The sequence below is a fragment of the Amborella trichopoda genome, chromosome 8, assembly GCF_054954075.1.
Source record: "Amborella trichopoda isolate Santa Cruz 75 chromosome 8, AtrichopodaSantaCruz75HAP2 v2.0, whole genome shotgun sequence".
Classification (NCBI taxonomy): Eukaryota; Viridiplantae; Streptophyta; class Magnoliopsida; order Amborellales; family Amborellaceae; genus Amborella; species Amborella trichopoda.
The window spans coordinates 15,295,669-15,308,444 of record NC_142343.1 but is presented as its reverse complement, the minus strand read 5'-3'; the positions used below and the strand labels follow the sequence as shown (position 1 = coordinate 15,308,444).

General features: G+C 33.9%; 2 protein-coding genes across 2 annotated transcripts in view; one reads left to right on the top strand and one right to left on the bottom strand.

Moving 5' to 3' along the window:
- The first annotated feature begins 4,583 nt into the window (after positions 1–4,583).
- On the top strand, positions 4,584–12,667 carry LOC18434128 (1-aminocyclopropane-1-carboxylate oxidase 1). The gene is made up of 4 exons (XM_006844207.4): positions 4,584–4,755; positions 9,018–9,253; positions 9,351–9,687; positions 12,200–12,667. The coding sequence occupies exons 1-4, from the start codon at positions 4,654–4,656 to the stop codon at positions 12,452–12,454; spliced, it is 930 nt and encodes a 309-aa protein (XP_006844270.2). The 5' UTR covers positions 4,584–4,653; the 3' UTR covers positions 12,455–12,667.
- RIBA3 (monofunctional riboflavin biosynthesis protein RIBA 3) overlaps positions 8,951–12,776 on the bottom strand; it is a 31,809-nt gene continuing 27,983 nt past the window's right edge. Inside the window, exons 7-8 of the transcript XR_016061340.1 lie at positions 9,830–10,030; positions 8,951–9,657 (exon numbers count right to left, since the gene is read on the bottom strand). The gene's annotated coding sequence lies outside the window, so the exon portion shown is untranslated. The remainder of the gene's footprint in view (positions 9,658–9,829; positions 10,031–12,776) is intronic.

Below are 12,776 nucleotides of genomic sequence, written 5' to 3'. Positions count from 1 at the left end.
GCCTATAGGCATTGGAAAGAATTTTCCTATATATATATATATATATATATATAACAATGATTTCATGTAACTGTTGTATAGTAATATCATGCAACAACCTTAAAAACTATCTTATGGCCATTTGTTTGATCCAAAATTTGAAATATACACGTTTTTCATTCCAATGAACAATCACAAAAAAGTAACAATGATTTCATGCAACTGTTGTATAGTAATATCATGCAACAACCTTAAAAACTATCTTATGGCCATTTGTTTGATCCAAAATTTGAAATATATACTTTTTCATTCTAATGAACAATCACAAAAAAGGAAAAAACTGAAAACACAACCTATAAAGTATTTTTTTAGCCCAATTAACATAGCCCATTCATTTTGGTGAGATGATTAGATCTAGGTCTTAGAAGGATTTTTTCATTTCCAATTTTTTTGGATGACTTTATTATTATTAGATGGACAATGTAAAAAAAGAAAAAAATAATTTTGAGTTTATAAAGGCTAAGGTCTTTAAATTCACAAAATGAATGGTCTAGATTTATTTTTGGAGGTGACTCATTTTTACCATATCTAGGGTTCAAATTGAACTTTTTTTTTTAGAGGGATTGATTATTGAGATGAAGAGAGTGTGTGTGTAAAATTTGGGGTCATACAAATACCACGAACATGGTTTTCTAGAAGTGTCGTTTCATTATACTATGATACAACCGTTGCATTGTATCATTGCTCATATATATATATATATATATATATATATATATATGACCTTGTGAGACCCTCCCACACCCATGTGTGTAGGACTCTAAAGGATCACCATCAAATTTGGCACATATATCTAGAAAAGTCAAGTCCTACACCCAAGTGATAACATTTTTTATAGATCTATGGCAAATTTAATAGTGATCCGTTGGGTCCTACACACAAGGGTGTGGGAGGGTCTCATAGGATCATTACTCGTATATATATAAGATACTACAAAACGCCTATAAGCAAAATTAATAGGTGAAAATGAACAGTGATTTCACCTAACCTCATCACTATTCAAACTTCATCACACGGTCACAGTTGTGTGGTAGTGTTTTAATTTTCATTTGTTTATACTAATATGAAATTTGGAACCTGTGTACATATCAATGAGGCACACCTAATAAAAATATAAAAAAAATAATTCACAAAATATAAATTGATAAAAATACCCCAATAAATTTAGACGTATTTTGGTCAATTTATATTTTTCGAATTATTTTTTTCATATTTTTATTAGGTGCGCTTCACTAAGATGTACATACGCTCCAAATTTCAAGTAATTTGGATTTATTGAAGAAAAATGAAAATAAAAATACTATCAAATAACTATAACTGTGCGATGAAGTTTGGATGGTGATGAGGGTAGGCGAAATCATTGTTCATTTTCATCTATAGGCGTTAGGAAGAGTTTTTATATATATACACATGGGTGTGGGGTTCTACAGCATAGAAGTTTTATCATCCCCCTACCATCCAGCAGTCCAATTTTGATCAAGAGAGCCACTCACCGTTTGATCTTAAATTCAACGTCTCAAAGTATTTTATTTTTAGTTTTTTTTATACAAATTGTATGAATATAAAATTTGGTACGTGCCATCTTCTCATCGGGGCACACCTATTAAAAATATTAAAAATTATTTTTAGATAAAATATAATGATCAAAATATCCCATGAAGCTTTTAAGGGTATTTTGATCATTTTATTTTATTGAAAATATTTTTTTTATATTTTTCGCTAGTGCAAGTTTAATATAGGAATGGACGTCCAAAATTTTGTGTCAAAATAGTTTATAGAAAAAAATTAAAAATAAAATAGTGTTGTGATTGGGGCAATCTTAGCCCTCCATTCAGAATGGACAGTTGGATAAGGGGACGATAGAACTTCTATGTTGTCGGATATATATATATATATATATATATATATATATATATATATATATGGAAGATACTACAAAACGCCTATAGGCGATAATGAATAGTGATTTCTCCTACCCTCATCACCGTCCAAAGTTCATCGTACGGTCAGGATTGTCCGGTAGTGTTTCATTTTTTATTTTTTTTCTACAAATCAGAATGTCTTGAAATTTCTAGCGTATGTTCATAAAAAATAAGCGAATCTGTGAAATATATCAAAACAATATTTTAAATGAAAAACTTGACCAAAATAACCCCGAGAAATTTTGGGGATATTTTGGTCAAATATTTTTTTCGAATTAATTGTTTTTTTATTTTTATTAGGTGCACCTCACTAATATGTATACACAATCTAAATTTCAGATTATTCTGATTTGTAGAGAAAAAAAAAGAAAAATGAAACACTACTGGACAATTGTAACTATGCGATGAACTTTGGACGGTGATGAGTGTCGGTGAAATAACTCTTCATTTTCGCCTATAGGTGTTGGGAAGACTTTTCCTATATATATATATATATATATATATATAATTTCATGAAAGATTTTCTAAATTTTTATTTTTTATTATATTTTAAACATTTAATGTAAAACCAAAACCATTTTTATTTATTTTTCCCTATTTGTGAAAGAATTTATAATTTGAACTGTATAATATCTAAGCTTCAAATAACTAGTTATTTTTGGGGAAGCTTTCACTCTTGGCTTCAATGAGTTATGAAGTTGGTCCGCCATAATTCACATGCCATGAAGACTTCTACCACTTTGTGCTACTCATTCATATATGTTGGCCTTTTTACTCTAAATGCTTGTATATAGGTCGGTTCATTATCTAGTTTAGCTTTTGTTCCACTTAGCATTTCAACTTCTTCAAATGCTATAAAATAAGTGATATTTTGAAAGGGACCCATTTATCACTGAGCTAGACCCCCTTCACTTGTGAAGGAGATGGCTCCCTTATTACAATGCTAATTCATAACAAGTATAGTGCAGAGTTTTCCTTGCTCAAACTCCATCAAAATATGTATACAATGCTAGTTCATAACAAGTATAGTGCAGAGTTTTCCTTGCTCAAACTCCATCAAAATATGTATAGGGACTATCCGGCTGAGACCCAATTCAAAGAATAAAATTTTAAAAATGTTTCACAATCGTGTAATACATGGTGCAGTATGTATATGGGTGTCAATCTTAAATAATAAAAACAAACCGTACCCCTTAGGTTTAGTTTGTATATGGTATCAATTTTAAATATTAAAAAAAAAACCATACCCTCACACGTCCGAGTGCAGATCAAATAGATCTAAAAAAACATAAGAATTTTGAAAATGGATAGTCAGGATAATATGTAACAAGCTGCATTATTTTTAGGACTTGAATTATTTTTTTCATATCTATACATCTCAAGTTTGAGATGATCAATGTGAAGATTTTTTAGATTTGTGGTGTTTCATACCTTTTATTTTAATTAGACAACGTTGAATAAGTACGTCTTTTTAATAGATTATAAAAAAATATGATTGTTCTTAAGATTGTCAAATCTGCACCGTGCAATTAAAATGGACAATATATATTATTTCGATCTTACTTGAATCGTCCTAAGATTACCCCCTCATATAAATTTTTCCTTTTGTTCTTGGACTTATTTCATACCTAACTCGGGCTAGAAGGGGTAGGTTGTTTCTCATCCTTTCAATGATACTCTTAGATGAGTCGTTGCCCATGGCAATAAGCGTATATTTTGATCCCGCTAGAGCAACATTCTTTACCAAGTGAGAAAACGAGTTTATGTGCAGCACGTTACAAACATTGACTCGGCCAAGGTATTCGGGTCTTGATTGTGGCAATTTTTTGGACGAGGATTATCTCAAACTCTATTTTTATATGTAATTATAAATTTTTAAATTCTAAAAATAGTTAAAATCAAGTAGATCTATAAACATATGTAAATTTAAAAAATGGATGGTGTGTTGTAAGATGCACTATTTTAAGATTCAAAATCCTTTTTCTTTCATAAACATTCTTGATATTGAGATGCTCAATTAGAAAGTTTTCAATATTAAAATAATATTTTTCGATGGATTTTTGAAATGCATCCATAATTTTACATTTAAAATTTGCAACATTATATAAATTTTTTCGCTTATAAAATTTGACAGTACAAATAAAAATACACTCCCAAAATTATCTACAGCCAACTCGCCACAAACTTGTGCCATTGACGTAGGCAGGCCTACTCGGCCTCGATAACTAAGGCGAAGCCGAGTGGCCTTGGCCGAGTCTAGAAACCATGGCCAAACTCTACAATCCCATCAACTCTGACCACAATACCTGCATTTGTAAGAACCAAAGAAGTAAATATATGTTCAGACTTGGGACAATGTACTTTGGGGTCACCACTCTCAAGAAAGACCTGTGTTTTGGAGTTTGGATCTGTATTTTGGAAGAAAAGCAGTTAGTCCCCTTTGGTTTTTGAAGTTCGCATCACCATTGCTATCCCCAAGGCCTAGGCTTTTAACTTTTTAAGAACCCTCTCTGCAACAAGAAGCTGCATTCAAACTCGTACATTTCCCAATGCATCCAACTCTCTCTCTCTCTAGAAACTGTCTATATATACCCACCACTATGAATCATAATTCTCATCTCTTAAAGTTGGGTATTTCTTCTCAGCTTGTTATAGAGAGAGAGAGCAGTTGTTTAGTGTAGCGAGAGAGGAGATGGGGGTTCCTGTAATAGACGTGATGAAGCTAAGAGGAGAGAATAGAGAACATCAGATGGCCTTACTTGGTGATGCATGTGAAAATTGGGGCTTCTTTCAGGTTAAGTATTCTCTCGCCTTTGAAAGATTGTTAGGCACTGTGTAAATGGTATGCTCGGCATGCCGGCTGTCTTTATATTGTCGATTCCATGCGGTATACTTTGGTTTGGCAATGGGGCTGGGTCGGGTCCTGGTGCTAGCACCACCATACCTCAATTGAACATTGTAGATTCCATTGTAATCGAGGCTTTTGAAAAACCACCAACTATTTAAAAAATGAGTATTCCCCACTGAATTACCAAAAACAAAACTCTCTTCCTTTACAAGGAACTCTCTCTCTCTCTCTAAGCTTTAAACGATCTTAACCGTTGAAAAACCCACCTTAGATCTCAACCATTGGGCGTACCAAGGGTATACGCCAATGGGCATATACCCGTGTAAATATACATACTAAGTCGGAACTTTCTCTCTCAAGGGTGTCGTTTGTATAAGGTCGAGGCTCTAAACAATTCAAGAAATTTCTCTCTCTAGGGTATGGTTTGTATAAGGTCGAGGCTCTAAATAATTTAAGTAAGGTATATTTTTAAGTAGTATCAAAAGATGATTTTTCAATAGTAAACATCTTTGTGAGGGCTTAAAATTTTATTTTGATCTTTAATTATAAAATTTAAAGCTTCAACAAGAGTGCAGATTAAACGGATTTATAAACACATGAAAATATTGAAATTTGACGGTTCAGATAATGCAATTACAAGATGCACTATTTCCTAGATTTGAAATCCATTTGTTTCCTACATTTATGAATATCTATCGAAGTGGAACTTTGTTTCAAACTTTGCACCCAAATAATGACATATCTTCAACCCCCTATTTTAGAATTTAACAATCATGATGATTGTGACTTTTTTTTTTATAAATAATAATTGGTCTCATTGCATATATTTCCTATAAACTTTTTCCCTCTCTCTTTATATATATGGACACAACTTCCATGAGTTCTAATACTCATATATAGAAATAAGTCCCCTCTTAAAAATCCATTTTTGATATGTATTTTAGATCTAACTTTTAAAGAATATATAATCTTTAATGTGGAGATCATGAATATGTAAAAAACAAAAAAAGGAAAAATTCGAAAATTGAAAAATGATAATTTACGAAGAAAATATTAAGATAATTGGTTTTAATTTTTTTTTAAAGGGACCACCAATTTGCATCCATCTTTGAGATGGATGTTTTATGCCTCGGGTATACCTAAAAATTCTAAAATCCGTCTCAAAAATAGATCATGTAAAGGGTACCATATCTACATAGGACTCAATGAGCCGCCGGCTTACCTATTTATATATGTCCTCTCTCTAAAATATTCTTAGATGGTTTTTGGATCTAAAAATTTATGGATTAAAAATAAACTTTTTTTTTTTTGTATCTTTAACACAGTTTATTTTATACTTTTGAACCCGAATATCATGACATGACTCGTTTTTTTCCCCTTGATATCATGAGATTTTATTCATTAAAAAAGGAGAAATGCTTAGAACATCACTTTTACATACCCACCAATTAAAACGTAATTTTAAGAAGAAATTTATAATTTTTTTCAGAAAAAAGCACTCTTCTGTCTTTTTTGGCAATTGCTTTGAAAGTATTATTTTCTAGTAATTTTTTTATGGGAAATGAACATATGTATAGCCCAAAAGATAAAATACTCCCTCAGGAGTGAACTATCCATTTACTCTCTCGGTTAAAAATCTAACAGCGATAGACTTTAGGACTCTAAATCTTGGGATATAACCACTTAAATCTTTTACATTAACCTCGATAAAAAAAATATTCCCAAATTATACCTGCTATGCACTTACAAAAATAATGTCTCAAGATTGAATAGGGACTTTCTAATTTTTAGATGGTAAAATAATGTCTCAAGATTGAATAGAAACTTTCTAATTTTTAGATGGTGAAATCCTAAGTGTTAGAAAATTCAAATTTCAAATTTTTTTTTTGAGAAAAATCATCTAGTGATTAAAAGGTTCCCAAAATTTCAAAATGAACAAAAATCTTCCCAAATAGATCCTCTCGAGAGGGAGTAAATATGAACTATGCTGGTGTGCATTTGAATTTGAGTTATATACCGTCCATCTTGATAAGTGAAAGATCTGAAAACTCATTGACACGGGTAGCTTCATCCCGTGGCTTTTTTCTCTCAACGGGCACCCCACTCACCATCATTTCTCCTCTAGAATCCAAACCCTGATTTAGTTGGGGTGCCAATGGACCCCGACCTGACCCAGGACTCGACCTGATCGGAATCTGTGTATCACTTAAAAAATTGGACCCAACGGATCGGGTCCGGGTAGTAATATTCGATCCAAATATTATTTGGGTCCATCCAGACCCAGACCAGACCTGACCCAACCTGTTGCTCGCCCTACTGATTTGCTTCAACCCATTTTCTCTCTCGGCCCATATGAATGGCGGAGAGCGAGAGAGAGAGAGAGGACAGTGAAAAACGACGGGAGAAAGTAGGATTTGAGAAAGCAAATTAGAAATAAAAAAATTGAGAAACTACTCATTTAGAGAACGCTACTTTTCCTTCTACTTCCTGTGATGATAATCTACGCAATAGTTTATTTAGCGGCACATGATTCTGAAATTGAGAAAAACAATGATTTCCTCCATTTCTTAAATAACCAAAAAATTAAGGTTTAAAACAATGGTTAAAAAAGGCCGCCCAATCTGGATCGGAAATCGGCAACACAAAATCAATTATCGTAAAATACCAGCACGGATACTGGAGGTTGCATTGAGGGAGTCGTTTCTTTTTTTAAGGCGTACGGAGAGGGAGAGAGAGAGGAAAAAGAAACGACGAAATGACTCTTATACGCTGTAGGACTCTGTATCTGAAGGGTATGGTTTGCATAGGGATGCAACCTTAGACTATATAAGGTGCACCTCCAAACTCTATTATAAGATGCAATTTTGGCGAAAGTTATTAAGATGCTCTGTAATTATAAAATTTTAAATTTCAAATGTGGTTCAAATCAAATCGATCTATAAGTACATGAAAATCTTGAAAATGGATAGTCCAAATAGTATGTTTTATTTTTGGGACTTGAAATCCATTTTCTTTTTCAATATCTATACATCTCAATGTCGAGATCATCAATTAGATGGTTTTCTAAAGTCAAAATAATGTTTTTAGAAAGATTTTTTATGCACACTTCAATTTTACAACATATGGTGTCAACTTCATATAAATTTTTTTTCATATCTGCACATGATCATTGCCTTTTTTTTTATTAGAAAACCTTTTATATAGAATATGAAATTCAAGAAACCTCTACAAACTATTTTTGTCCGGATATTACCCAAAAATAAAATTATCATGTGCCTAGGTTGTGGTGAACTGGGTGCACCTATAGTTGCCATTCCCACCCAAAACATTCAACTCTTTCCACACATTTGATGGATGAAACCAGGGTTCTAAAACTCTAACACTGAATCCCCGTCGGGGGACTTATTCGCGGTTAACCATATTCGATTCAGTAATTCTCAGCTCTGATTAGTTTACAAATACAACAAGAAAAGCCAAAAAAAGAGAGCCACGGGTTTGGCCTTCTTCACCCAGATCATCTGGGGATGCTGTTCAATATAGAAGAATTTTAAAAATTTATGTAATTAGCGTACAGAAAATCGACTCGCCCAAAGTACTTGGCCCAGTTGAGTAATTTGGTTGAGATAGGTATGCCCCCAATAAAGTGTAAAATATCTTAAAAATGGTAAAAAGCTCCCTAAAAAATGTTAAAAAAAGAAGAAAAAAAGTTAAAAGGATTAATAGAATTACTAGGAGACTAAATAAGATGAAGATGGATTATTTAAAAAGTGGATTTATGCCTTGAAATATTTCGAAAACGTTTTTTAAAAAAGAACAATATCATAGTTCCCATACGATATTAAAAACTAGCAAAGTCTTATCTCTAACTATTATGCTAGTTTTTTTTCTTGTTTTGTATATTTTTTTATTTTTTATACATTTTCTTAACTCATTAAGAGCTCCCCTCACTCAAAAGGCGATCAAGTTACTCAACTAAGTTCGAGTGGACCATCACTGTATGCAACGAATGGAAAATAATAGAGAAACTAAGAAGGGTGAGGTTTATATAAGGTGTCAACCTTAAACAATTACGGTAAGGTGCACCTCAAAATCTCGTTAAAAGATGTATTTTTGATGACGAAACGACTTAAAGAGTCTATTCTTTACCTTTACTATGAAATTGAAAGAGGAATCCGTAATATACATGATGGGCGTTTTTGAGGTTACAGATAGTGAACCATGGCGTGGAGATAAAGGTGATGGATAGGCTCAAGGGGTTAATGAATGACCACTATGAGGAGTACATGAAGCCCCAATTCCAATTCCATGACTCGCACGTGCAAAATGAGTTAGAGAGGTCTCCTTCTTACGTGCGCAGCTTTGGGGACTGGGAGTGCAGCTTCTTTGTGAAACACATGCCAACCTCCAACTTAACCCTCCTTCCCCAAATATCTGATGATCTCAAGTGAGTAACAATTTCCCACTTGCCCCTCACTTCTCTTATTTTTTCAATTACCAAAATACCCTTGACTACACAACTGACCAAAATGCCCTCTACACAGGCAAGCCATCCATGAGTATGTTGAAGAGGTGAAGAAGGTGGCAGAGATGATGCTGGACCTGTTTTGTGAGAACTTAGGGCTAGAAAGAGGGTATCTGAAGAAGGTGTTTTTGGGGTCGGATGGCCTTCCGATGCTGGGCACGAAGCTTGCGAAGTATCCGGTCTGCCCTAGGCCCGACCTGGTTCGGGGTCTACGAGCCCACACTGATGCTGGGGGGATCATTTTCCTGCTTCAAGATGATCAAGTTCCGGGTCTTCAATTCGTCAAAGATGGGAAATGGGTGGATGTCCCTCCACTGGCTAACTCCCTGTTCATCAACATTGGTGACCAGTTGGAGGTAATTATACAAATGGAGAGAGAGAGAGAGAGAGTTTTCGGCATTTGATGTTGCAAAGCTAGCGATGCTACTCCCCAACAAAATAAAAGAAACAGAAAAAGATAAAGAGTAAATTTTTATTTCTTTGCGAGGTAGAAATCACCTGCTTTGCTAGGAATTTTCTCTGGATTATAGTGTAATCTCAAGTATGACAGGGAAAAACATAGTCTGGTTCATGATCATCTGAAATAAGGGTGGTGATGGAGAGGGAGGATGCCCTCAACTATATCATGACATGACCCAAATTGTGTGTCCTAATCTTCAACCATCACCATCTATCGTATCAACTAGCATCTGATGACCCCTGTGACATAAGTTTCCCATTATCCCTGGATTACATTACAAAATTAGATAAGGAAAAAGGGAATAGTTTATATAGAGCCGAGGCTATAAACAATCAAATTAGAGCCTACCTAAAAAATTTCACTAGAAGATGTTATTTTGATACCCAAATATTTTCAAATTGATCATCTCGACATCCAGTTGCATGGACATGAGAAAACAATGGATTTCAAGTTTTAAAAATGATGTATTTTGTTTCGCACTTTTGGATCGTCATAGATCAGTTGACCTACATTATTTTTGAAGCTTTAAACTTTACAAATAAAGATAAAAATATATTTCAAGATTATCACAAAGATTTTCAGTATTGAAAACACATTTCTCGACACTATTTGAAAATATGCTATAATTTGATGTTTTAAATCCTAGACTCTATACAATCCACACCAAAGGAAAAATAGTAGGAAGATTATTTCTTGTGGGCTGGCCGCATAGAAACAGTGTCCAAAATAGTGTGCTTTCTTTTTATATTCTAAAGAACTGTCAAAGGAGAGAGAAAGATCCATACGTACTTCTCAATTCCATAATTTCTAGATTATATTATAATATAGCAACCCCTAGAAAGTTTCCCTTTCCTTTTTTTTAATATGAGAGAGCGAGTGAGTGCGTGCATTTGATTGCAAATGTGTGATGTGGTATAATAGGGGACAAGCAGGGTTTGAAACATGGTTTTAAGAACTGGGGATACGTATTGGAACTGCATAAGTCAGATGAAGAATCAATTAATACGGACTCGGATCGGAACCGTCTAATTTGCATCAAGAATCGATGAAACCAATCCGTTCCTCTCGTCTATTGGAAATAGGCAGGTTCTATTACTATTAAAACATGCCGGTTCCTAACAGTCCCAATTCACTCATATATAATTTTTATTTCTTATACCTTCAAAAAGAATTTGAATTATTTTTTTTGGTCTAAGAAGGATGAACACCTTAACTTTCTCTTAACTCGTTCCATGCCCAAGTAATGGGGCTGGGTTGTGTTAGGGAGGCAGCGAACCTGCAGTATCTGCTTATGCTAGGGTGTTCCTGAGAAACGGCGCGTTGTACCGGTCTTCAATGGAGTAGAATGACAGACCATGATTCGTATAGCAGACCTCAATAAATTGCAAAAAAACTATGATGATGATGATGATGATTATGATACTTTCAATTTTTTTTTTTTTTATAAAATATGAAAATGGAAATAAATAATTAATTCAATAAATTAATTTTCAAAAAAAAGAAAGAAGAGAGACATGAGTAGCTCAGACCCCTTATTTTTACAAGTTGTTCGCCTCCCAAGGGCAGGATCTTACGCTTTAATCACCCTTCCACTACTGGAAATACCACTTCCTGTCTGACTTGCATGTGTTAAGCATGCTGCTAATGTTCAACCTGAGACAGGATCGAACTCTCCATGAGATTCATAGTTGCATTACTTATAGCTTCCTTTTTCGTAGACAAAGCTGATTTGGAATTGTCTTTCATCCCAATGCATAACTTGTATTTGTGTGCTTTAGCGCAAGTAGCATTATAGATTATAACAATACAAAAATAAAAAAAAATTGAGTTGGAGATTTATTTGATTGTCATGAGTTACACTTTAAATTTCATTTTAACTATAAAATGAATATAATGGACAACAAACACTCTGACATAAGATATGTTATTAGTATTTATGTATTTTATATAAAATAACAAAACCATAATGCAAATACCACATTTTTTTGGCAAAAATAAGAAAAACTAGATTTTAAAAAATTTATCACATTTTTTGGAAAAAAAGAAAAACTAGATTTAAAAAAAAAATTAATGAGATTTTGAAATTTTTTTCAAGGCTAGATCCAACCGATTCTATCTCGGCATATTTTTTGGATGGGCGATCCGAGTCACCAATCCAATTTTTTGAACATTAGTTTGAAAGAATACTGATATTGATTGGAGTGGGTAGGTGGGAAATTCTGCTATTAAGAGCCCAAGAATTGCTTGATATCCATTCGTTTTTATTTATTATAAATTTTTAACTTCTTTAGCAATCAACCTTGTTCTTAATTTAATCAATCAACCTTGCAAAATCGGCTAATCTGGATTGTCACTGACAGCAGGTGATTTGCTGGGCTGTCTGAACCATTTTCTTGAACACTGTGTAGGTGATAACAAATGGGAGATACAAGAGCATGTTACACAGGGTGTTGGCAAGGGAAGATGGCAGCAGGCTGTCTATCGTCACCTTCTACAACCCCGCAGATGATGCAGAGATAGGCCCCGCCCCCGAGCTCACCTACCCGTCCAGGTTCAGGTTCGGGGAATACATGAACATCTACGCCTCCACCAAGTTCTCAGACAAGCAACCCAGATTTGAAGCTATGAAAAAGCATGCAGTAGATACTCCACTTCTTGTCTAGGGTTTGAGGGCATTGTGCTTCAATTAAGTTCTGGTTTTTCTTTCTTTCTTTTTGTACTGGTTTGCAAATCAGCATTTTGTTCTGGTGGGATTGCGATAAAGACTGCATGTACTTGGGTTAGCCGGATATTATTTCAGTTTGACACTTGTGTCCCTCGTGCATACAATAAATATGTAGGCAAATTAAAATTTCAAGGTCATATACTTTACAACATCATTAGGGTGTCAAAACATCTTGATGTCACTAAATTGGAGAGTTTAATTTTAATTTGTTCTTGATTGAATACCTCTTAAAACAATATTCTTGCCTCGAACGGCTAGGA